Source organism: Phaethon aethereus (genome assembly GCF_964289735.1).
Source record: "Phaethon aethereus genome assembly, chromosome: 1".
Lineage (NCBI taxonomy): Eukaryota > Metazoa > Chordata > Aves > Phaethontiformes > Phaethontidae > Phaethon > Phaethon aethereus.
In genome coordinates, this window is record NC_138575.1 from 68,475,794 (window position 1) to 68,498,868 (window position 23,075).

At 50.3% G+C, this 23,075-nt stretch overlaps 1 protein-coding gene across 2 annotated transcripts in view; it reads right to left on the minus strand.

Annotated features, from left to right (window-relative positions):
• Positions 1-208: 208 nt before the first annotated feature.
• The window catches only part of LOC309416360 (sodium- and chloride-dependent GABA transporter 2), a gene marked incomplete at both ends in the record, with an annotated part of 32,938 nt that continues 10,071 nt past the window's right edge, over positions 209-23,075 (minus strand). For both annotated transcript variants that reach the window (XM_082013849.1, XM_082013848.1), the window contains 10 exons: positions 209-328; positions 1,424-1,594; positions 2,023-2,123; positions 2,778-2,880; positions 3,981-4,118; positions 4,265-4,377; positions 4,947-5,071; positions 7,979-8,082; positions 17,281-17,415; positions 21,427-21,559. In XM_082013849.1, coding sequence (XP_081869975.1) covers positions 209-328; positions 1,424-1,594; positions 2,023-2,123; positions 2,778-2,880; positions 3,981-4,118; positions 4,265-4,377; positions 4,947-5,071; positions 7,979-8,082; positions 17,281-17,415; positions 21,427-21,559 — 1,243 coding nt within the window. The remainder of the gene's footprint in view (positions 329-1,423; positions 1,595-2,022; positions 2,124-2,777; positions 2,881-3,980; positions 4,119-4,264; positions 4,378-4,946; positions 5,072-7,978; positions 8,083-17,280; positions 17,416-21,426; positions 21,560-23,075) is intronic.

A 23,075-nucleotide genomic window follows, 5' to 3' on the forward strand; every position in this document is an offset into this window, starting at 1 on the left:
GCCCCTTCAGAGCCCTCTCCAGAGAGAGGATTAAGGTTCATTGCTAACTCCATGCAGACCATCTCCATGGCAGCCTCTTCCTCAGCCCTTCAAATCTTCCAGGGAAGGGAGCTCAGACCAGAAATCCCTCTCTCCTTGCGTTATCCAACAGGTCATAAAGGCTGTATAGAAACCGTCCTGGGGGGAGAGAAGGAGAGCCACACTGGTCCTAGCAATGAGATTCAAGCTCTGTCAGCATCAGGAGGCCAGCTCTGGTGGAGGGAAGGGGCTGTCCCGTGCCCAGCCTGGAAGGCAAGTCCTCAAGTGGGCAGGTGAGTTGGCGGAGCCTCTGGAAGGCAAAGGCAGGCATTGAACACAGTCACAAGGACCAAAGGTGACATGGGCCCTCCCCTTCCACTCATGGGTATCATGAGCCAGCCAGGCAGGGCTGCAGGTCTGGTCCCTAAACGTCAGGGATGACCCAAATAAGGACAGTCAGCATTTCAGAAACTGAGGGGATAAACTCATCCTTGAGCCACTTGTCCCAAGAAAAGCACTGAACACACAAGAGATCTGAGACATGGTAGGAAAGCTTTGTCCTCCATTTGCTCCAGACCACGTCTAGAAAGCAGTCCAAAGAAACATTGCTGTCCAGGTACCTGCAGGTCATCCCCTCCATCAGCACAGGCTGCAAAGGAAGAGCCTGTGCACACAGGTTTGGCTTTAACTGGGACAGCAGGTGCGTGAGGGGCTACCCTCTATGTCATGCAGTATGGCCCTTGCTCCTGCAGCTGTGCCCACTCCTCCCTGTCCGTGCTGGACATGGGGACGAGGGGCCTATTGCCGTCACAACCCATTCCTGAGCATGTGCAGGAAGCAGAGAACAGGTGGGATCCTGGGGCATCAGGATGTCTGTGAAACCTCCAGTGAGCCATGGCAGGGAAGGGATGCCTGTCTGGAGCAACGTCTGCTTTGCCAGGTCCTTGAGTCTCCCAAGGCACGTACAGGGCAGCCAGAAATGGGTCACAGCAGCTCCAGGAGCTAGGCATGCCCAGGCCACTGACACTCAGCTGCCCGCAATGCTCATGGGACCTGGAGCTTTCTCAGAGCAAGTCCTCAAGCCTCAGTCAAGGGCAGCCTCCAAACTGACTCAAGGCACTGGAGATCATTTGTATCCTCTCCAAATAATGAACTTTTTCCTAATGGTGCTTGCAAAGACAGAAGCAATAAACAAAGGGCACCAAGAGGCAACAGCCAGCTTGGAGCAGCCCTTCAGCCAGGCAGAACTTATTAAGTCAACAGTCTTATTGCTATGAGTCCTCATTCAATTGATTTATTCTAGACTCCTGCTAATTAACCTGCAACACACAAATAATCCCCCTGCAAGGCTGGGCTTCAACACAGAAGCACAGCCCATGCCCTGATGCCAGAGCACCAGCCTCACCTCTCTGAGGGAACCTTTGATGGTGAAGAGTTTGTAGATGATCCAGAGAGGGATGCACACCATGGAGGACAGGGCCAGCAGCCAGCCCAGGGTGTCTCCCCACCATGGGTACACATACTTCTTGTTGTAGGTCAGTGGGGTGTATTTGATCAAAGAAAACAGGAAGGTTGCCTGGCAAGGTGGAAGAGACCAAGAGAAAAAGATCAAGAAAATCAACACCATTAGCCAAGAGAGATCTTCCCTGTAAGTCCACACCTGCACAGAGTCTCAGGGTATAACAAAGAGCTCCCCAGGACAGCAGATACCAGTCAAGCAAGCTTTGCTTAGGACAGCCCCCATGTGCAGCAGTGGGCATGGCAGCAAGGAGTTCACCCCACCAGCAGACACTGCTGAGCTGGACCGGGCCCCTCTCCCTGGTGTTTAGACTCACACCTGGCCCCCAAAGCCACAAACACATATAGAACAAGCTCCCAAAGTACAGGCCACATAACTCCCATACATATGCACATCCCTCTGTATATAGGTAAGTATCTATATCTCAGAGGCACCCAGCTCTGCCCAACTCCATCCCCACAGCCCCTCTTCTTGGGGGCTCTCACCATGCAAACCGCTGGGGTGATGAAAAGCCAGCAGTATTTGATGATGGGCCATGGCCGGTAGCCAATCATGTCTTCAATGTTATCATAGAAACGCTCAGCACCTGCAGAAGAGGGGAAGGTTGTCTCGCTTGCTGCCAGGGAAGGAGGGCAGCAGGGTCTGCCTGTCGGAGGGAGGATGGCAAATGGGGCCCTACTTCACCACTGTTTGGGTGTTCCCCAGAAGAGGAGACAGTTACTTCAGCATAGCAAACAGCCCAGTCAGGGAGTTCACCAGGGACAACTTCAGTCTTTGTCCTGGACTAATATCCTCTTGCCCCCCAGAACAGTCCAGTGGGTCAGCAGGGCCAGGCCCTCAGCTGGCATCTCTCAGGCTAGGACCTAAACCCAGGTGTTACCTACCCCTTGCGAATGTCAAGGCTGAGAGAGGGCTCTCAAAAATGTCTGAGGGTCTCAGACTCCTCTATACACAGGTTGGAAAAAGATTTCCCAGCCAGCTCCAAGTCCCCAAGGAAAGAGAGCCTCAAAAGCAGGGGCACAGAGGAACATGCTGGGGATATCTGCCAAGCAGATCCCCCAGGGCACTGCTGTGCGGAAGCCTCTGCCAGCTGAGTCCATGGGCACCAAAGTGAGGGTTTAGAGGTTTGCCTTGCCCTGCGAAGCAACTGCCAAGAGAAGCTATGGACTAGCATTTTTGGGATGGACCAAGTGAGAACCTGAGAGACCAGAGCTGGGGACCCTCCCTTGTTCATACTCACCATAGACCCAGGCGATGCAGAGAGTCTCGAAGATGGCCACAAAGAGCAGGCACATGCCACTGGCAGCATAGTAATCAAAGAGCTGGAAGACATACATCCCACCCTGGGAAGGGCCAAGGGGGTAGCGAGGCGAGGCGGGGAGAGGGGAGAGGAATCAGGCAAAGACCTCCAGCCAGAGCAGGAAACAAACTCAAAATCTTCCCCAGAGCTGGAGGCACCTTCCTCTCTCTGGGGCAGGGTTTTAGCCAACAGCAAAGGCCGTGTCCCTTGTGCTCCAGGCCTGATGGAGACATGCAGCAGCCCTGATCTCAGGAGTCTCTGCAACACTTCATTCCAGGGGAAGGCAAGTGACTGCCAGGGATCATGGGGATATTTTAAGACAAGACAAAACCAAAGCAACTCCTGTAGCTGGAAGCGAGGGTGGAAATACCCTTAAGAGACACGATGCATCTGATTTAATTCAGCCTCCTAATTTGTAGAGGGAAGTAGCTGTGCATGCAGTTTTGCAAGCACCTGCTGCTGTGGGTCTACAGGCTGGCTGTTTCACTGCCCAGGTCTGCAAGGCTGTCTACAAAATGGGCCTGCAGGTAAGTCCAGGCACAAAGCTGCAGGTGCAACATCAAAGGCAGCTTTTTCAAAATTATGCACAAATGAAAACAGAAGATGCAAAGAGCATCATGGCAGCATCAATCCCCACATGCATACTGATAGGAGGAATTAAAGGTATTAAACCAGGATAGTTTAACTCCCAGGCAATTAATCACAACAAGGGGAATATATCGGAAATCAGTGTAACAGATATGGGGCACACTGAGGCCCACCAAGCTTCCTTACACCAAGTGTTCATGTAGGAGGAAAGAGAATAAAGATGCTCCCCCCACCATGCAACAGACTACAGCTGTAAAGGTTTGGGTCACGTAAAGATGAATCTGTAACCGAGCTACGGGTTGTGCAGAGCTCCAGTTACCAGTCTTGGCAGGAGAGGTGTCAGGGCTGTGACTGGTACAAGAGTGAGGGCTGGACGGGAAAATGCGAATGCCACGAGGAGGGAAGGGCAGCCTCCCCCAGGCACTGGGCAGCAGGATGGGGCTGACCAGCAAGCTCTCTGCCCCAGGACAGACACCACCACCCACCAGGCCCCCCTCTGCCAGGGGGGCACTCAGAACCAGCAAGCACCACACAGGTGGTCTGAGCCCAAAATACCTCTGTGAGCATCACCAACCCGACCAGATAGGAGAGGATGGAGACTAGCAGGATGAGAGTCTCCCGGCGGTTCTTCTTGCGGAAGATGGTGGGGTACATGTCCACAAGAGCTGTGACAAGGCTCTCCACGCAGACGAACTGCAAAGAACAGATCCCACCTCCGTCAGCCTGTCCTGACCAGCTACCCAGCCCTGCTGCCCCACCGCCTCAGCCAAGTTCAAGCCTGTCCTAAAGGGACGGTGGCTTTTGTCTGGCAGGGAATCGCCCTGCTCCTGCGCCTTTACCTGGCTGTCCAGTCCCAGCAAAACAACCATCAGGAAGAAGAAGCATGCCCAGAGCGGGGAGAAGGGCAGCATGACCACAGCCCGAGGGTAGGCGATGAATGCCAGGCCAGGCCCTGCGGGGAGAAGGGCTTTCAGAGCGGGCAGCAGCGTAGCAGCGGCAGTGGCATGGCACGGCTGGTGCAGACCCACTTGAGGCAGCCACCCGGCCAAGGCAGAGCCTGCAGCCATGCAGCCTCTCGCTCCAGTTATACCAGCGCTGTGCATGAAACCCAGGCTCCTTGAGGGGATGGAGGAGCCCAGCAGGAAGGGAGGGAAAGGGGACACAGCAAGCTCCGGCTGCATGGCCGTCACAAGGGCTGGGAGCCAGGGAAAGCCTCTGAGCCAAGAGGAGCACAGCACAAGCCTGGGTGTACGCCATGCAGGCACCTCACCCCTCCACTGAGAGACAGCAGCTGCCTAACCCTAAGCCTTATAGGCAGCTTATATTGACCTCAAGACATGGCCATTGTGCTTGTTTCTCCCTGGTTTTTGGAGGCAGAAAGCAAAGCTGCCCGCCAGGATGGGAACCTGCAGCTGCAGTGTCATTCACCCCAGGGTGGGTATCCCGTGGGCAGGCTCCCCTTGCTGAGGGGGGCCAAACAGCAGCACGCCCGTGGTCCCGACCCACCACAGCCCCACTCACCCGACTCGGCCACCTCGGCGATGGGCACGCCCTGCTCCCCCGCCATGAAGCCCAGGATGGAGAAGATGGCAAAGCCGGCCACGAAACTGGTGCCACTGTTGAGGAAGCAGAGGGCCACGCAGTCCCTGGGACGAGGGGGCACAGCATCAGCCAGGTGAGGGTCCAGGTATGACGCACACCCCATGGCAGCCCCCAGGGGCAGCACCCACTCTCCCACCCCAGCCACTGTGCCCACAGCAGGGGCCTCTCTTCCAGCACTCCCACAGCTCAGCTCAGCACCAGGAACTGCAGGAGGATGCCCCAGGGTGGGCAACACAGCAGGATCTCCCCCAGGGAAAGCCTTCTCCAAGGACAGCATAAAGATGCATTCCTCACCTAAGCTCCTCGCTCATGAGATACATAGTCTTGCTACACATCTAAATGCCTGATTTTTTTCTTTTTTCCTCTCTCTCCCCTGGTCCCTCCTATAGCAGAGAGTACCAGAGATTATTTTTGTCTGAGAAGGGAGCATGTTTTCTTTCCTTAATAGATTTCTCAGACCAGTTACAATCTTCTTGGTTCTCAGCACTACTAGATATCTTCTCGTCCTTGCATTATGAGAAAAAGATGAACAGAGCCATCCAATTTATTTTCTCTGATCTATTCCCTTTTGTCTCTGTTTCATCTCATTCTCATCCATCTACTCTTTAAACTAAACATCTCTTATCTATCCAATTCCTTTTCATGCTCCAGTCTCTCTAGTCCTCTTGTGACTGCAACCCTGGGGACAATGGTAACATTTGCAGCATCTTTCTGAGATATTCTGAACCAAACTGAACGCACACCTTCTGACATTTCATGGCCTACTCTGACTTTATTAAATGCTGCTCTGCAAATTCACTGTGATTTTCTGTATCAGTCTTTCAATATCTAGCATTTTTGGGGTCTTCATGCTCCTCCCTGCGCATTAACTGGATCTATTCACGGTCTGCAACTATTTCTAGAGAGAAAGTACAGTTCACGCAGAGTCCATAAGCTGTACAAATTCATATTATTCCTTCCGAAGCACAGCTCTTTGCATTGTCAAGGACTGCACAGCACCTAACACCATTTCTCTGCCTTTGCACTTGGTTTCTAAAGCAGGAGAGAATGAAAGAGGCCTGCAGGATGAGTCCCCACAAATCTCCTGGCTGGTAAGGAGGGTCATGCTCTACCAAGCTCAGCTAACCCAGTGGAAAGCCCACGTCAGAACCTCATTTTTCTAGTTGCTATAAACTGCCTGCTCTCCACTGAAATTATATTCTCAGTCATTTTATACAAATTCTCATTTATTTCAAATAGTTCCTGTTCCTTCCTAGTGTTTCTTCTTCTTTCCCCTGGGTGTACGCATGACAGGTCAAACCCTTCTTGGAAAGGCACAGGCTGGGAGGTGCTCTCCAGTCACCTGGCAGGTGGAAAGGGGTGTTGTGGTGGAGGGTGACATGTGGTGAATGGCCAGAGCCACACAAGACCAAGAGGTCTCTCCAGATTTTCACCCGACAGGGAGCCAGGGAGCTCTGATGATATCCCTTACTGTCCCAGAAAATGAGAAATGGTCTATGCCGTTGGGTACCATCTTGAACTGCTGCCGTACGGACAATGGTTCCTCCTACCAGCATCCTTTTTTCTTCCAGGTCACTGAAGGTTACACCTGTCCTGGGATAACTGAGTGGGACACCACGCTTGTGTCCCTCTGCCCTGTTAAAGCCTTGTCCTGTCTTCCTGTGCAAACCAAGGCTGCAGAGCACAAGACCAATTCATTAAAACTGGGTCCATGCCTGGGAACAGGCTGGTCAGAGGTTTGACACCAAAACTAAGAACAATATCCCTAGCAAAGCCAAACAGTATCAAGGGTCTGTGTGTGAACAGACATCCCCCACCTTTCTATAGCATCTCTCAGCTGCAGTTACAGAAGCTCTTTACAACATTGCTGCTAAGCAGTCCCTGTCATCATGTCCATGCCACACATCTAGACAGGAGATGCAAAGGGTTAATGCCCAAGGACATGCAGCAGGCCAGAGACAGATCCATTATGTCTTCTTTTCCTACAGCTTTTTCTCTCAAAACTGTGTCTAGGAGAAGGGACATGAAAAGGAAGAGGAATCACAGCCCAGCTGCTGTTGGAGAGGCACCCCTACAGCAGGAGTGAGCTTCTAAGGTGAAGAGAGAGAGATGCCAAGCAAGGTCCATGTAGCCAGTGGTCTGCCTGGACCTTCCATGGCAACAACCACAATTTTGAATTTAAAAGATGGGTGTAGAACCCAGTGCCAAGCAGTGCCAAGAGCAACATGGTCAGCAGAAAAAGGCTGGGAAGGGAGGAGGGTGGTTTTACCTAGAGGTGGCCTCTTCCATTCACACTAGCCTTTTACCCCTGGAGATGCAGTTCCAGATGCTGGATACATCTACAGCAAAATGCATTTATTTTCACCTGACCACTTCGACTTGACAGCCTGATTCTATCCGACAACTCAGCCCATCTCTGTTCAAGGGCAGTCCAGCATGGGGAAAGTACGCAAGAAACAGAAGTCATATCTGTAGGCTTATACGTAGAACATAAATAGCACATAGGAACCCAGAGCACTTACAGCTGTGCAAGACACTATGTCCAAATGAATCTAGGAAGAATAAATCACAAGGTGAAAGGACTCCAGTCTACAGCCATTACATCACACAGCCCTGCTTCCCTATAGCTACTCATGCACCCATGTAATAGGGGAGGTTGGGGTGTGGGCTGGGGTCACAAAGCTAGTGAAGAGGATCTGACATTGCTGAGACTCAGCTGGTGTGGAAGAGGGGATTTGTCATCCATGGCATGGACAGAACGTTCCCTTGGGTTGAAAGCATGGAGAGCTGGATTTGAGGAGAAAACACCTGGAAAGACTTTCTTACGCCTTGAGTAGAAACAGAAAACACAACACTTCAGAAGGCCGCTAGCCTCCAGCAGCTCACCAACCTATGTGCACTGATGTTCAGGGAGAGGAGAGCTCTAGGCAGCAGAGGCGCACTCCAGTTACCTGTAGCAGTCGTTATTGTATTTGTTATAGCTGCCCAGAGCTGTCAGGCATCCCAGACAAATTGCATACGAAAAGAAGATTTGAGTGCCTGCATCCATCCAGACCTGCAAGGGAGATGCAAACACAGGTGAGAAGGCAAGGCCAGCACAGAGTGCAGACACTGCATGGATGCAAAGAGGCAGAGCCCCAGTGGCTTCTGAAACCAGCAGAAAGGCCAGTGATCAGGGGGTCAGCAATACCCAGCATTTAGACGAGCCTTTTCTAGGAGCAGGTTATATAGTGCCAGGAATTACAGTGCTTGGCGAGGCACCCGGTGGTGCTAAGAGTGCCAAAGGGAAGGGATGCACTGGGAGCCTTGCAAACCCACGGCACGTATAGCTCTTCAGCATCACCACTTTCTTGCCTGGACAAATCTGCAGAATCCTGTGACTCTCCAGAGCCTCCCAGCAGCAAGAGACCAAATGAACACTTTCCACAAGAGTTGAAGGAGCCCTATGCTAGCAGAGGAGGGGGACTTGATTTGGGCAAGCCTGGTCTCCCATGGGGTGGCACAGGTACATACAGCTTCTTGTGGTGGCCCTTCTCTCCAAAACCTAATTTAAAGGCTCCAGAGCTTAAAAGAAAATTAACTGGGGCACAGAGGAGTACTAGAAATAAACAGAGTTGTTTGTAAAAGACAGCTCCTAAAAGAAAATACAAGAACGCCGTTAGTCCCACGAAGCGCCTTTGAACTCCACTTCACTCTCGCTGTCAATAACATGTCCCAGTGCTCCAAGGCTGACATTTGTCAATGCCAAATTTGATCTGAAGGCCTAGCTGTGTGCAGTCACCAATGCAACCACTGCCATTGCCTTCTGCAGAGAACAGCAAAAGCAGGAACCAACAGTGAGGAATGAAGCAATGACAAAGATTACTAATTAAACCCTCTGTTTTCTAAGATACTTCTGCGTAAAGAGTTTATAAAATGGAGATAAGACAATAATTTAACCAATGCTGAAGGGCAGCCACATTCTAGAGACAAAAGAGAAGCTAAGTCAGGAAAGAAAAGCAGAAGAAAAGTATTACTGGGACACCTTTAATGAGAAAAGTCTCCATTTGTCTATACCCTCCTTTACCAGAGTAGTAGTGCTGGTGAGCCCTCAGAAAAACACCAGCCTTGCCACAGGATCCTCTCTGAGAAGAATAGAAGTCAATGGAAACACCACAGCAGTTTTGATGACTCCATATCACACCCTTCCCTGTCAGCTAAGACCTCATGTCCTGAGGCAACAAGGAGGTGCTGCCCAGCTGTTGCTCAGGCCACCCTCACCAATGCATGCATGGTTCTGCCTTTCCTCTTCCATACTGGCCAAAGGGCAATCATGTGGCGAGAGGTTTTGTTTCGCATTTAGCTCTTCTCCTTCCTAGGCTAATGGGCCATGTGAAAGGATGTTATGATCCCATTAGCTGTGATTTTCTGGAGGAAATTGTGGTTTTAGCTCCAGGGACAGCTGCACAGAATGAATCCTCTCCCTGCCCACTGCTGCAAGACCCAGAAGCACAGTCCCCAGGGAGAGAAAGGAAAGAGCTGCTAGGGCTGGATTTGGTGAAACTACTCTCCCTGACTGTCCCACAAGCAACTCTGCTAACATTCAGACCCTTCTTTTCAGTCCATGGGAACCCTGTTCACAATTTCACAGGGAGTCAGATAAAATCTCCAATTTGTAGAATGGGAAGGGATAGACGATGAGGTGGAACTGGGACCAGCTAGCTTGAGGCACTGAGACATTGAAAAAATAATTTATCTCGATGCATTTTACTCTTTTTGGAGGAGGTGTCTGGGGAGGTAGGTTGAGAGAACAGGGTATTAGTTCATTTTTGCATTTGAAAAAGATTAGAAAAAAAATCAAAGCCCTTTTTATAATTGATTCCTAAAACATCACTGTGCTTGTGGGCAGTTAGGGTACAGCCCTCACCTTTCAGCTACTTTTTTAGGCACAGCAAGACACTGAGGTGAGCTGGACATCCAGCTGACATCTTTGTGTCAATAATTTAAGCATCCTTGCACAGATTGGGGTGAAATGTTTTCTTAGGTTTGCTTTTTATTTTGCTGTTCATTGATAGATCTCTGGTTTTTCATCAAATTTGTGCTCAAATCACACCATTTTATGGGTTTGGGAGCCCTTGTAGCTCAGTTGGTCAAGATAGCAAGACTTTTGCCATGCCTACCCCAGGCTTGCCATAACATTTGGACTCAGTTGACAAGTTTCAACCAGGTTTAACAGTTGGTAGAAACCTCAAGGATATCAACTACCTATGAATTTCACAACAACAGGGGAACAGGAAAAAGAAGGAACTCAGAGCTCCCACTGAGTGGAAAGCTACAGAGAGGACGACTCAACTAGTGTTAAATATCAGATAAATCACACAAGCGAGAGACATGAGAAATATCCCAGGGGCAGAAAAAGAACTGGTGTTTACCAGCCATGGTAGAAGCTAAATATCAAGACACCAAACTTCATTAGCTCTGTGGCTTATGAAATGGCTCATTTCTAAAACCCAGTAATACCCTTGACTGTGTAGCAGAGACCAGCGTGGGGTCTGTGGGCTCCCCGCTCTGCTGCCTGCTCTGCCCAGCACAACACCCATGGGGTGCACGCTGGGCTGTGTGGGAGCTCAGCCCGAAAGGAATGTCTTTAGGGAATACAGGACCTGCCATAGCATATGCTCCCATTTGAAGCAAGACAGCCTGTGGCTGAAACTGTAAATAAAGTTAAGCTTGGCTTGCAGAGCTTATGATCATACTTAGTCAGCATGACTGTGAGCAACAGCTCAGGCTGCATGCACTTTATTTCCCATTTTCAAAGGTTACTGCAGTTCTTGGGACAAAGACCAAGCCACCTTTGTGTCCTTCCCAGTCCCCTGGCAGTTCCCAGGTTGCTTGGGGGTCAATGTACTGCAACAAGACTGATGTCCTGGGTGCTCCTGACCCACTAGTGGTGGAGCTGAGCAGTGACAGCAAGTCCCAGGACTGCAGGATAACTGGGGTTGGAAGGGGCCTCAGCCCGACTGTGGTCCAGCCTCCTCCTCAAGCCCCTCATGAGAAGCACCACTGCCCACCCAGCCAGACCACTGGCTATACAGACGACTCGCTTCAGAAAACAGCAACCTAAATCTTCCCTCCCCAACCTGCTGCCTGTGCTCATTTCCCTCCCTGCAGTGACTCAGAGAAATTTTTTTTTCAGCCCTTCCAAGATCCCCCTTTTCCCTCTTGTGCTGCTGATCAACAGCCTCTCATTATTTTAATATATCCATTCTGAATAAAGGGGCTCACCGGAGTCAGGCAGGGCTCTCTTTCCCCTGCAGGTAAAAGCGTGCTGCTGTTCTCTGGCCGCTGGTCCCAGAGAGACTGGTAAACTTTATCCTGTTCAGACTTTGCTGGCACATTGGCAGCTTGGGTATTTTGATTAGATTGTTGTCTGCAGTTTTCTAAGCAATCCAGTTTATTTAATTCATAATTCAATTTCCTTGAACATGTTGTTTACAACAGTTTGCAATAACCTCCTACTCTCTGTTTTTAGCCAAAGCTTTCACACCTGAGCTGCAGTTATCCAAGATGGTTATGGCCTATAAGAAGACATATTCCTTCGCCCCTTAATTTTCTCAGCAATATTCACTTTATTACATATACTGGAATTTAATAGCCCCCTGTACTGAAACAGATCCTTCCTTAGGAAGATCTCAAAGCACTTACAAATAACAGTAAAGACCATTTTCAAGCAAAATGTTATTGAACCCCAGTGCATGTCATACATCAAATACAGGTGCCACGCTGCGAAGCGCCAAACTGTCCCCATCAGCAAGCAGAGACGATACATCGCAGAGTGGGTACGTGCTGCGTGGAGGGTCACGCTCAGCGTAACACAGAGCAGAGGGCAAAAACCACCCCAAGTCTTCAGCTGCAGTTCAACCAGCATTTCTTTCGTACCCAGCATCATGGTTCAGGGCTCAGCCCGTGGCGCTGGCACTACCCACCAGCTGCCCACTGCACCATGCAAACACATAGCTTCAGCCCAGCCTTAAAAGGGGAGACCTTGATTCCTAAGATTTCGCCTCAAGATGCCCATCATTTACAGATTATTGCCTTTCCCCCTTCATTCAGGACTGGCCCACAGACCCCAGCCCAAAGACCCAACCATGTCCCGCAGCACTGCAGCGGCGCAGGGCTGCGCAGCCCTGGGGCCCTGCTGCAAAGAGCCCATCGCCGTGCTGCACAGCCAGGCTAATGCTTTCCCTCGTCCTCATTTACCCCAGGAGAGAGGAGGCAGGGAACAAGTCACTGCCATTTCTGTAATGTGCTCCCAATCCTTCTGCCCACCCTACACCTGGCCGAGCACCACGTTCCCAGCCCCAAGCTCCAGCTGCTTAGAAAGTATATCCTTGGGCTCCTTGGGAGTCGGGGACAGGGGCTTTGTTCCCCGGTTAATCTCCCTGCACCGGCACTCAAGGCCCCCCCAGTGCCCCACCAGAGAGCACCAACGTCATGTAACCCCTACACCTCAGGGACGTTTTACACCCGGAGGGCCCTCCTGCTGCTGGGGTTTCTTTAAACACCACAAGAAAACACAGAGGATTCTGGTTCATCCCGAAGAGCACAGCTGCCTGCCCCAGGGTGGTGCAGAGGGGCGAGGGATGCTCCGAGGGATGCTCCTTGCTGCCTGGGAAGCTGGACTTTATGGTCCTCCCTGCCCTGCTGCTTGCGGGCAGACAAAAAGATGGTTTTATTCCTTCTTGCTATGTCAGCGCTGAGATCAGTCTCAGCAGGGTTGCGCAGCCACGGCTGGCCGGCCGGCCACATGGGTCCCACGCCGGCAGGGCTGGTGGGAGGTGTGGGAGGCGTGGGAGGAGGAAGCCATGCAAGGTAAATACAGCTGTGGTTCACCCCACTGCGGATGCATTGCTCCGGCAAGGCGGAGGAGAGGACGCCAGCCCCGAGCCCCTCCAGCACGCTGCGGGAGCTCCCAGCGCTCCCTCCCTGTTGCCCGGTACCTGCCCTCTGCCCCCAGGCAGGGGTCCCTGGGCTTGCAGACCCTCTGCCGAGGCTGGGGGGTGCGGGGCCCCGGGCTGGGGCACGAGGGCGCGTGGCGGGAGCGAGCGCAGCGTGCCAGCGGCAGCCCCGCCAGCCCACGCATCCACACACAGGCGCAGCGGGTCGCCCTCCGGCACAAAAACAAACACGCTCGCCTTCAGAAAGGGGAAGCGGGGGGCTGGCAACAGCACAAACCAAGCGCATGGGGTCAAGTTAAAGGCTTGCTGGGGAAAAAATAAATAAGGGGAACAAATAATATTTAGCAGGCCCACAGTCACCCTCCCCTCTTGCTGGGAAGCAGCAGCCCTTGCTGGCCACAGAACAGCAGCAGGAGGGGTCTGAATTGGGAGAGGATCTGGGGGCTCTGACCTCTTCCCCAGCATGGCTACGGGGGCCCATGGTTAACCCAGCAGGTCACAGCCCTGCAAGATGCACGCACCTCCTGTCCTCCCTGTGATGGCCCGAAGGGCTTATCCTCAGCACAGCCTCGGCAGCGAGAGCTGCTCCAGTGCAAACCTCGAGCCGGACCCCAGCAGCCTCCCTCTCCGGCCACAGGCACAGCAGGCAGCCCCCCGAAGAGCTGGGGGCATCTTCATCTCTTGCCTCCCCTTCCTGCCACATCCATCGGGAAGCAGGAGCCTGTGGGGACTCTGCAGGGGCAAACGCTGCTCCAGAAAGCAACCGCCAGGGAAATGGGTGAAAGAAAATGAGAGGGACATAGGAAAGGTTATTTGACAAGTAGTGCAGATGAGAGAGGGAGAGACAACAAGAAGGAGAGGTTGGATGAAGTTAATGCTCTGAATTTAGCTGCGCAGAGCAAGTCAGGGTGCCCTGGCAGAGTGCTGTGCGGGGCTGGGTGTCCGGTGTAGTGGTGGGGGCTGCTTATGGAGCGTCCGCAGAGCTGCGGGTGCTATGCAGGTCCTTGGCACCGTCGGTGCTTCCCTGCCCCCAGCACCAGGGACACAGCCCCCGCCAGGACCTTCGGCATGTCTGGGATGGATGGAAAGCAGCTCATCACAGGACATTCCTCCTTTATATAAGGACTGGATAAAGCGCAAGCATGTACAGCAAGGTGGTGGGTTTTCTGGAAATTTCAAGAGGAAAACAAGAGTGGGAGGTTTTGAGAAATATTTGCTGCTTTTCCAGAGAGGGATATACTGAATTCAACTCCTCTTTAATTCTCACTCGTTAAATCTAATGAAGTTTAGCTAAAATCACTTGAGAACTGATACTAGAGTGAAAGGAGACTGTTACATTTCTTATCTTCAAAGAGAAGAAACCCAGGCTTTCTGCATCAAGCCCATCAGTCCTGTCTTTAAATCTGTCTATTGAAACAGTGCCTGGTCAGGGTATGAGAGCATCAGATGACAGTGAGCTTGCCAGCACCTGAGAAAGTTTCTTCTAATGACAAGTTTCCCACATGTAAACCTTATTTCTACTCTGAATTCCCCTCGTTTCAGCTTCCCGCTAGTGGATCACACTGTGCATCCCTCTCCTTAATCACATTTGTAAATCCCCAGCGTTATCTACTGAAATAAACAACTGATAAAATTGACACAAAGATTGCAAAGGGTGGAGTGATCAAAAGTGGAAATGGTGAACAACCCCAAGACCCACTTTCGGTTAAAACACAACCTGCACTACGAAATAAGGAGGAACCTCCTGGAGCACAGAAAATGCAATCGAGGAGGGGGAAAAAAATTTGGGCCTAGTAATGGCTGACATGTTAACATCATAATACTAAATATTATATAAATAAAAAACAAACTATGGGGTTGCTTTTTTGGATTTTTAGTTTGAGGACATACAGTTCAAAATAGGTGATGTCTCTGGTGGTTTTGCTGTTATCTGCTTGTATTTGAGCAGAACTGGACTGCATTATTCAAAACTTTTGTTTGGCAGTCTCTCTGTATTGTCTGATCTACCTATCAAATGCATTTTATTTACCATTTTAATTATAAGCATTTCATAGACTTCGAAAATGAAGGCGCAGGAAGATTTAGGGCATTGTAGGCTTCTTGGCCAGAAGAGACCACCATCAATCAGCTAGCCTGAGCTGTCATAGGCAGGATTTTCCAGTTCTGTCCAAGGTCATTTGGCAGGTGAAAAGCAATGATTTCCACACACCAGTCTGATATTCTGACAGTTAATCACATCTCGGCTGCTGCTGCTCCAATGGTAGAATCTGCTGAATAATTTATCCCCTCTTTTCACTTAGTTTTTCATACACTTTAAAGGAGTTCTGGTTTTGTCCCTTTGTATATTCTTTGCCCTTTGTTTAAACTTCCCCTTGAGATGCCTTATCATAAGGCTCAGATTGGAGAGGGTATTTTTAATTTTTTAATATTTTTTTAATTTCCAGAATCCCTTTCCAGGCACCATAGAATCTTCCACTTTTCCGGGCAGTGCAGGATTACGGGTGAGCAATTACAGCTCTCCGTCCTCTGAGTGCAAATCAATTATAATTGACTTGGCCCCGATGAGCTGGCAGGACTCATGCTGTCCCTGCACAAAGAGAGGGGGGCACAGCCACACACGTGTGGGGCTTGGGACACTAACCCTTCCCTTCCCTCTCTGACGGGAAAACACAAGAGAAACTTCCATCCCTGCTACTCAGTTTGGTAGGATGGTTAAAGCACGCTGGAGGAAGGCAACCACTGATACTGACTCCTGCTTTTCTACCGCAGAAGCGAAGCATTAATCGGGGAACGATGGAGTCGGGGAGGGAGGAGTTTTCCTCCCCCACTGGAGGATAAGCCATCCTCTTGCTCTGAAGGGTTACTCTGCCTTTCCACCGGCGCATTAGCATTTTCCAGGCTGGAAGGAAGCTAAGGCTGTAATTGGAAAAGTTTGCCAGGACAGACCTAATAAGGACACAGCTAGTACCAGCAAAACCATGCCATGCTTGAAGTGGTTTAATTCAGTCCCCTGGGCAACACAGCCACAGTAACAACAGGACTTTTCATAAGTGAATGAGCACCATTTGAAAATGTTATTTCATTTCAGATGTCTCTCGCACCTCATTGACATGAATGGAGCCACAAACTCTGCAAACACAGACCTGTTCTCACCCCCTTCCAAGCCTTGCTGCCCCTTCACACTGAGGAGCAGCTGTCCTACCCACCTCCTGTCCACAGACAAACAGAGAGAGCAGGAGAGCAGCCGACATTGTAAAACGAGGCCTTTCACCCCTTGCTCAGGCACAGCCTTGACCAGAGAGCGACTTCCAGAAAGCTGAGGAGGAACTCTGAGCCCTTCCCATGATAAAAACCAGACTGCCTGGAGCTGGAAACCGGACGCTCGTGTTTAGCTCCCCTGGTCGGAAGCCATAAGTCAAACTGACTCGCAGAGCCACACCACACCGGTGGCACAGGCAGGACCCGGGGACACCCAGCTGCTACCCTCACCCAGAGGGAACAGGGATCCTCTCTCCTCCATCAGGAAGAGTAGGATCAGCTGGAGTCATTTCTCCCCAAGCATGTACGCCCCCATTTGCAAAATTAATAACCAAGGCAGTGCTTGGGCTAGACCAGAAGGAATTAATGGGGTTACAAAGGGTTTTACTGGCCTATTTTCCAGGCAGGCACCCTTTAATCTCCTTTGGAAACACCTTCACACAAAGGCTGGTACAGCAGCTCAGCTGGAGCCAGGATTTAACGTGGAAGAACTTGTCCCAAAGAGATTAAAAGCAGCAGTCAGGCACTGACCTTCCCATCAGACAGGCAGGAATTTCTCACCGGGGATGGGGAGGCAAGGAGGGCAGCTGAGTCCCAGGGAAATGCTGCAGCGTGCCACGGCTCCCACCATCCATGCACCCAGCATGCTTTCCAGGGAAGCCAGCGCAAGTGTGCCAGGAGCCGGGCTCGTCCCCACAAGCTGCCAGCACAGCGCACACCCCACAAACCAGCTGCTTCTGCAGCAGAGTCGTCTCCCCAAGAAATGGAGGGGACAGCTGGCACCACTCGTGATGAAGGGGAAAATCCCACTGCCCGTAATCCCAGGCAACCCAGACCCAACTCAGACTAGAAAATATGTAACAGCACAGGTGAAGGCTAAGGGCAAGAGAGCACAGGGACCATCAAGAGTACACACCTTATGGCCACAGAGGGGAAAAGAGGAGACAGAAAGAAGAACTTGGAAGAAAGAGAGTGAGAAAAGGAAAAGGAGGAAGAGAGGACAGACACAGGCATCCATGCAAGCACAGCTCAATCATTCACTCCCCCCTCCACCTTACCTGGGGGTCCCCAAGGCGACTGAGGTCTGGATAAAGGTAAAACAGGATTCCCTGGGATGCCCCAGGCAGGGAGACTCCCCTGATCAGCAGAACGACCAGCATGAGGTATGGGAACGTGGCCGTGAAATACACCACCTGGGAGGAGGACAAAGGGAGAAGCGTGAGTGAACAGCATGGCCAGAGCACACGGCACTGGCTGGCAGCACAGCACCAGTCCCCAGGCTGGGGGAGATGGGCAGAGGCAGGGTCTGGTCAGGCTGCCTCACCAAGAACCTTGCTGTCACCTGTGGTAGAAAGAAATGCATTTTAAAATGTGCCCAGTAAACTTGTGACATGCCTTGGCATGTCTGGAGCCAGAGAAAACCTTTCTAGGCCCAAGAGTGATCCAGACCCCGAGCCAGGCTGTCACCAGGCTGGAGTCAGAGTAGCTCTACTGAAGCCAGCAGTGTAATATCTACATAGATGGTACAGCAGAAGGAGCTGCCCCCAACTATCCATCTGCACTTCCCTACCTCAAATAGAGGTCTGAGTCACACACAGAAAGTCTCTTCTCTGCACCATTAAGTGGCAATGGTGAAGGGATGTGCAGGTAAGAGATAAACCTGGAAACATGATTGCTACCAAAGGACCACCAGGGACAACGCTGGGGGTCCCCCACTCAGGGCTGGCACTGCAACTGCCTTGTGCCCACCGCTCCCCACTGCAGAGACTCGCAGCTGCTGCCTCTGACTGACCCCTGTTCAAATACCCAACATGGGCACTTCAGTCTAAGACTTGCCACCAAGGATGCAGACCCAAACAGGACCTTTAACCTGTGTCCTCTTGCCTTTTATACCCCTAGCCCCGTAAGCAACTCAGACGTACTCAGGTAGGGTTGAAAACCCTTCCTCTAGCAAAGGAACGTGTCCCCTGGGGGAATTCTGCAGGCCAGTATCAGCTAATCCTTTCAGGGACTCCACGTCTGGTAAATGTAACATCCAATTTGGGGATTACCAGGGTACTTTCAGGACTGTTCAGGCTAACTGCTGTAGCGTGCCACAACACCACTATGCTGTAGTTTATGTTTCCCACACAAACAAACTGATATCAAGGGCTCATGCAGCCTCCCCAGAAATTCAAGTAGTGTCATTAATACCTTTGCACTGCTTCCACACCATCAAGACTTATTGACCACCTTGAAAAAAAGTTGTTCAGTCTGTTGTATCATGCTGGGCCAAAAAAGAAATGTTGCTTGTTCAGGTTTTTCCTGTGTGGACATGCTGGGTGAGGATTCGCATCAGCACGCTTCACCTGAATGCTACCCTACAGCTCTTTCCGCAGCTTTGGCAGTTACGGACCAGAGAGCTAAAGCTCATCTCTGGAGGAACCGCAAAATGTGATGATGTAAAATGATCTATTTCTCACAGCTGCCCATCCATCCAGAACGAGTTGTTTCAAAATCCACCTAAAGCCCACTGTCCCTGAAGCAGGGGTCACAGACTCTGCCACAGCTATAGCAGTTTCTGCATTAGAGGAGGTCCTACTAAGAACGAGCATATGATTTCCCTGGACAGTACAAACAGTTTGACTCTGTCCCTGGATAATCCTTATGAGCTGAGTAGCGATTCAAAAAGAGATTTTTTCTGGATCCACTCTGATGTACTCCATCTGAATAAAGCAACATCCAAAGCATCTGACGCTGCAATGCGAGTCCTCCTCTAAGTCAAGACACACACTCTTTGGTGATTCAGTTTTGTAATGTGGAAGGACAGAAGGATTTGAGAGATACTCCATCCTTGAAAAACCACACTACTAGATTATCACCTCTGCCTGCAGCTCCAGGTTTTCTATGCATTTCATGTGCCCTGCTCTATATATCACGGCAGTCTTGGGTAATGCCACGGAGGGCGGTGAAAAACTTCCTTTCTGGGGCTCAGGATTGCCTGAGATGTCTGTGTGAGCAGATCCATCCCTGTCCCTCTGAATCTACATCCTCAACATTGAAGGAAGCCAGGGGCAGCATCCTTCAACACAGGCAAACACCATCATTCATTTCATTCTCAAATTTTCAAGGAGTCTCTGATTTAGAGCTTTTCAATGATGGTTAATAAATCTGCAGGTCCTGCAAGTTTAACAATCATCCCTCTATTTACATACAACCAAATTCTTCCTTCAGGAAATGAAAGAATGCAAGTCTAACCTTTCTCAGTTCATGAAAGCAAGATTAAAAACAAAAATCATAAAACAACATATTGCCTTTGAACCCTAGTGCACGTTCTTCCAGGATGCCAGCTTGCACATTCTTGGCTGGGTCTCTAAATAACATCGGTTTTAGAGCTCAGAATACAAACTGGTAGTTGTCGGGCATATGATTTGGGTTCACATTTTTGGTAACATCCTATGTGCTTTACAGCCTGTGCTAACTAGCGCGTTAAGCTTTTCACTCAACAGTCACTCACATCTGCACTGAGACCAGAGGCCTGAATTTGGAGAATGTTTCACTGGATTAAGAGTGCCAAACTTCTATCTAACAACAGGAACATCTGGCCCCGATGAGATATTACTCAGTGCTTGGCTCAGACCCAATCTTTTTATTTCTCGGGCATTGTTAGCACTAACTACATCACTAGGAACCTTGCCGGGATCAATGTGATCGTTCTGTCACATGCTGGTCAACAACATCCAGGGTTTTATTTGAATCTGATCCACATGCCTCGGCAAAGTAGTTCCATCTGTAACAACCTTCTGCATCTGCGAGCGCTTCTCTGGGATGGGCAGTCCCTGTGTTGGAGAATGCGAACCGCTGCTGCTGTTCTGCGTAGGGTGATTTCAGCTCATGGTGTTTGCCCCTCCACAGGCAAATCCCCAGAACTAAAGTATATTTCTTCCCCAGTGGGACTGTATTCCCATGGCCATCATTTTAGCTGGATTATGAAATATGCGGAGGGTTGATAAACCTATGGACACTGTTACTTTACTGAACGAAGGTTTCTGTTTTCAAGAAGATAAGATCTCACCATCGCTAGTCCTTTTTGCTAAAGGGCATTTGCATTTAACCTAGAACTTGTGTCTAAAATAGATTGAATTTGTGCTTAGCACTTCCCACACTATGTTTGCTGTATCTTAGTATGATATTTGCTGCTCTTAGACTGCCTCTGCTTTCTTTTACCAGGCCACCACAGCAAGCAGTTGCTCTTTTCTTCTAATTTTACTCCATGGAAACAAGAAAACATCATCTCTGCAAGCTGCTTGATTTCCCTGTCATGTTTCATAACTCCAGACCATTTTGGAAGCAGGAGAAACTGCTAACATCCATGCCATCAACTTGATGGAAATGGATGCAGCTAAAATTTACACCCCATCACACATGATGTCTTGTTCAAAGCATGCAGATAAGACACCATTTAGATAACATACTAAAATTTTTCATTTCTATCTGTTCTTGCTGGCTCCGGACAAAGCTGGCTGGGAATGGGTCAGGAGGCAGTAGCAAAAACTGAGGAATGGAGTCAGTGCAAATGACAGTGGCACACTGTGCAACAGAGGGAGCATGGGATGGAGCTGGACAGTCACACCAACCCTTCCCAGAAGCATTCAGAGAAATACCTCTGTGGCAACTAGTGTGGGGGAAAAAAAGGAGACCTTTACTGCTGGAGAATACAAGCAACTGTAGGAAGAGTTGGGATGGACAAAAAGAAAAAAGAAGATCCCCGTGGCAATGAGGCAGAGAGGGCTTTGAGGCCATCAGAGTTACCTTTGTTATTCTCTATCTAATGAATTTTAAAATTTTCCAGCTGCACTTGCCAGCAGAGGCAAAAACATGCTGCTTACTCACACTGTGGTGGGAGGGAAGGGAACATGCAACCACCACATAAATAGGAAGACTGCAGGGTCTCCTGAGCCTGTGGATGGAGAGGGACCAGATGGGGATATACATCTTGGAAGTTAATGCTCTCAGACATCTCAGCACTCCCATCCTTTCCTACCCAAAACACAGAGCCTGGCTCACACTTCTGCTGCAAGTTGAACCCCACAGGCTCCTGCCAGCTTATTCAGAGGGTGGTTCCCAGGGGATCCCTAGGACCTCTCTGAACATACAAAAGGTGAGTAGATCAAGTGCTCCAGCTGTGATCAAGGGAAGAGGCTTGATCTGAACTAAGGACTTACCTTGCCTGTGGACTTGACCCCTTTCCAAATGCAGAAGTAACAGATGATCCATGCCAGCAAGAGACAGAGCGCTAGCTCCCAGCGCAGGCTGCCCAGGTGCTGGATGCCATCAGAAATCTTTAGCACTCTCCTCCTGCATTGGAGGGAAGCAAAGGAACAGCCAAATGTCACTGATGTTGGCCATTAATGTTCCCAACACCACGCTGGTTCTGACCACACATCCACAGCACCTGATGGCTTTGGGGAGAAAAGCTGTCTTACTAACAAGGCCCAGATCTGAGCTGCAAGCCTCAGAGGAATCAAGCAGTGGTCCCCTCTTAAAAGTATTACCAGCCTGTTAGATCACACGTGGATCGCTTGCTTCTATGCTCACTCCAGTACTGGCCTGTTGGGCCAAGACATTTCTTCTCCTGTCCTCCTCCCACCCTTCATCTGTCTTGTCCTCTAGGGTAAGAGCTCTCTCTCTGCAAGAACATGCAGCACTTTGCACACACAAGCTCTGCCCAGGCCTTTTTCATACACATTACAAAGTTCACCTACATTTCTGACATGCTTCAAGCCTCAAAGTGAATGATGCATTGCACTTACCATGCAGAATCCATCAGGACCACCCAAGAAGCAATGCTGTCCAACCCCTTCTCCATACACACTTCTTCTGTCTTTTAGGAGCAGCCACATATTTCACCTCAGGACCCACAGAAGCATAGCATCCCATACCACAGCTAAGACTCAATCAAGACCACAATAATCCCCATTGCACAGTCAGAAGAGGCCACCTTGGGCATCCTCTTTCAGCCAGTGTGGAGATAGGATCCTGGGCTAGATGGACCTTGGTTCAGCTAAGGTCTTATGGTCTCATCCTGGCCATATAACAGCTTTCCATGCTATGTGTATGTCAAATCTTCCTCATCACTCACAGAAGGACTCACCCTCCTCTATCTCCTACGTTGCATAGATAGATCTGAGCATGAAACACCATGGTGCAGTCCCAAACCCCAAGCCTGAAACAGGCAGAGAGGGACGTGCACTATCCTGGAGCCCAGCAGCAATGCCCGCCCTGCTGCAAAAACCAGCAATTATCCCAAAACAAAGGTCACGCTCCTGGAGAACCACAGTCTAGGACACATTGCCTCCTTTCCTGCGCCATAGCCTCATGGCAGATGGAGAGAGAGGAGTCAGAAAAATCACGCTGCTCCACCAGATGCGTTTCATCATGTTGCTCTTTGCCTGTTTCTAAGGTCGTGGACTCTGTGACCAGTGGGGAAAAGGTACCAGCAGACCGTAACTAACTGGGCACTGTACTGCAGCCAGAAGAGGCCTCAGAAACATGCCAGCAGCCCACCAGCAGGTCAGTGCTTCTCACGGAAATGGTGGCCTCCTACCTCCCCTCCCAGGGACAGCAGGAACAGATGCTGCATCGGAAGCAATGGACAGTGGAAATTTCCAGTCCTGTGTGCTTATTCCCCAGTAACAGAGGGATGGTCACAGCAGTGATGGGAAAATCAACTTTTCCAGCAGCCAGCCTTGGGAAAAGGCAGGCCACCATCTAATCACATGTGAGCAGCAGGCAGAGGGAGAGTGCAGGCTCGGGGAGCACACAGGAAACAAAGAAAATTTAAAACCTTTAAAGTTTAAAAACAGCATCCTTG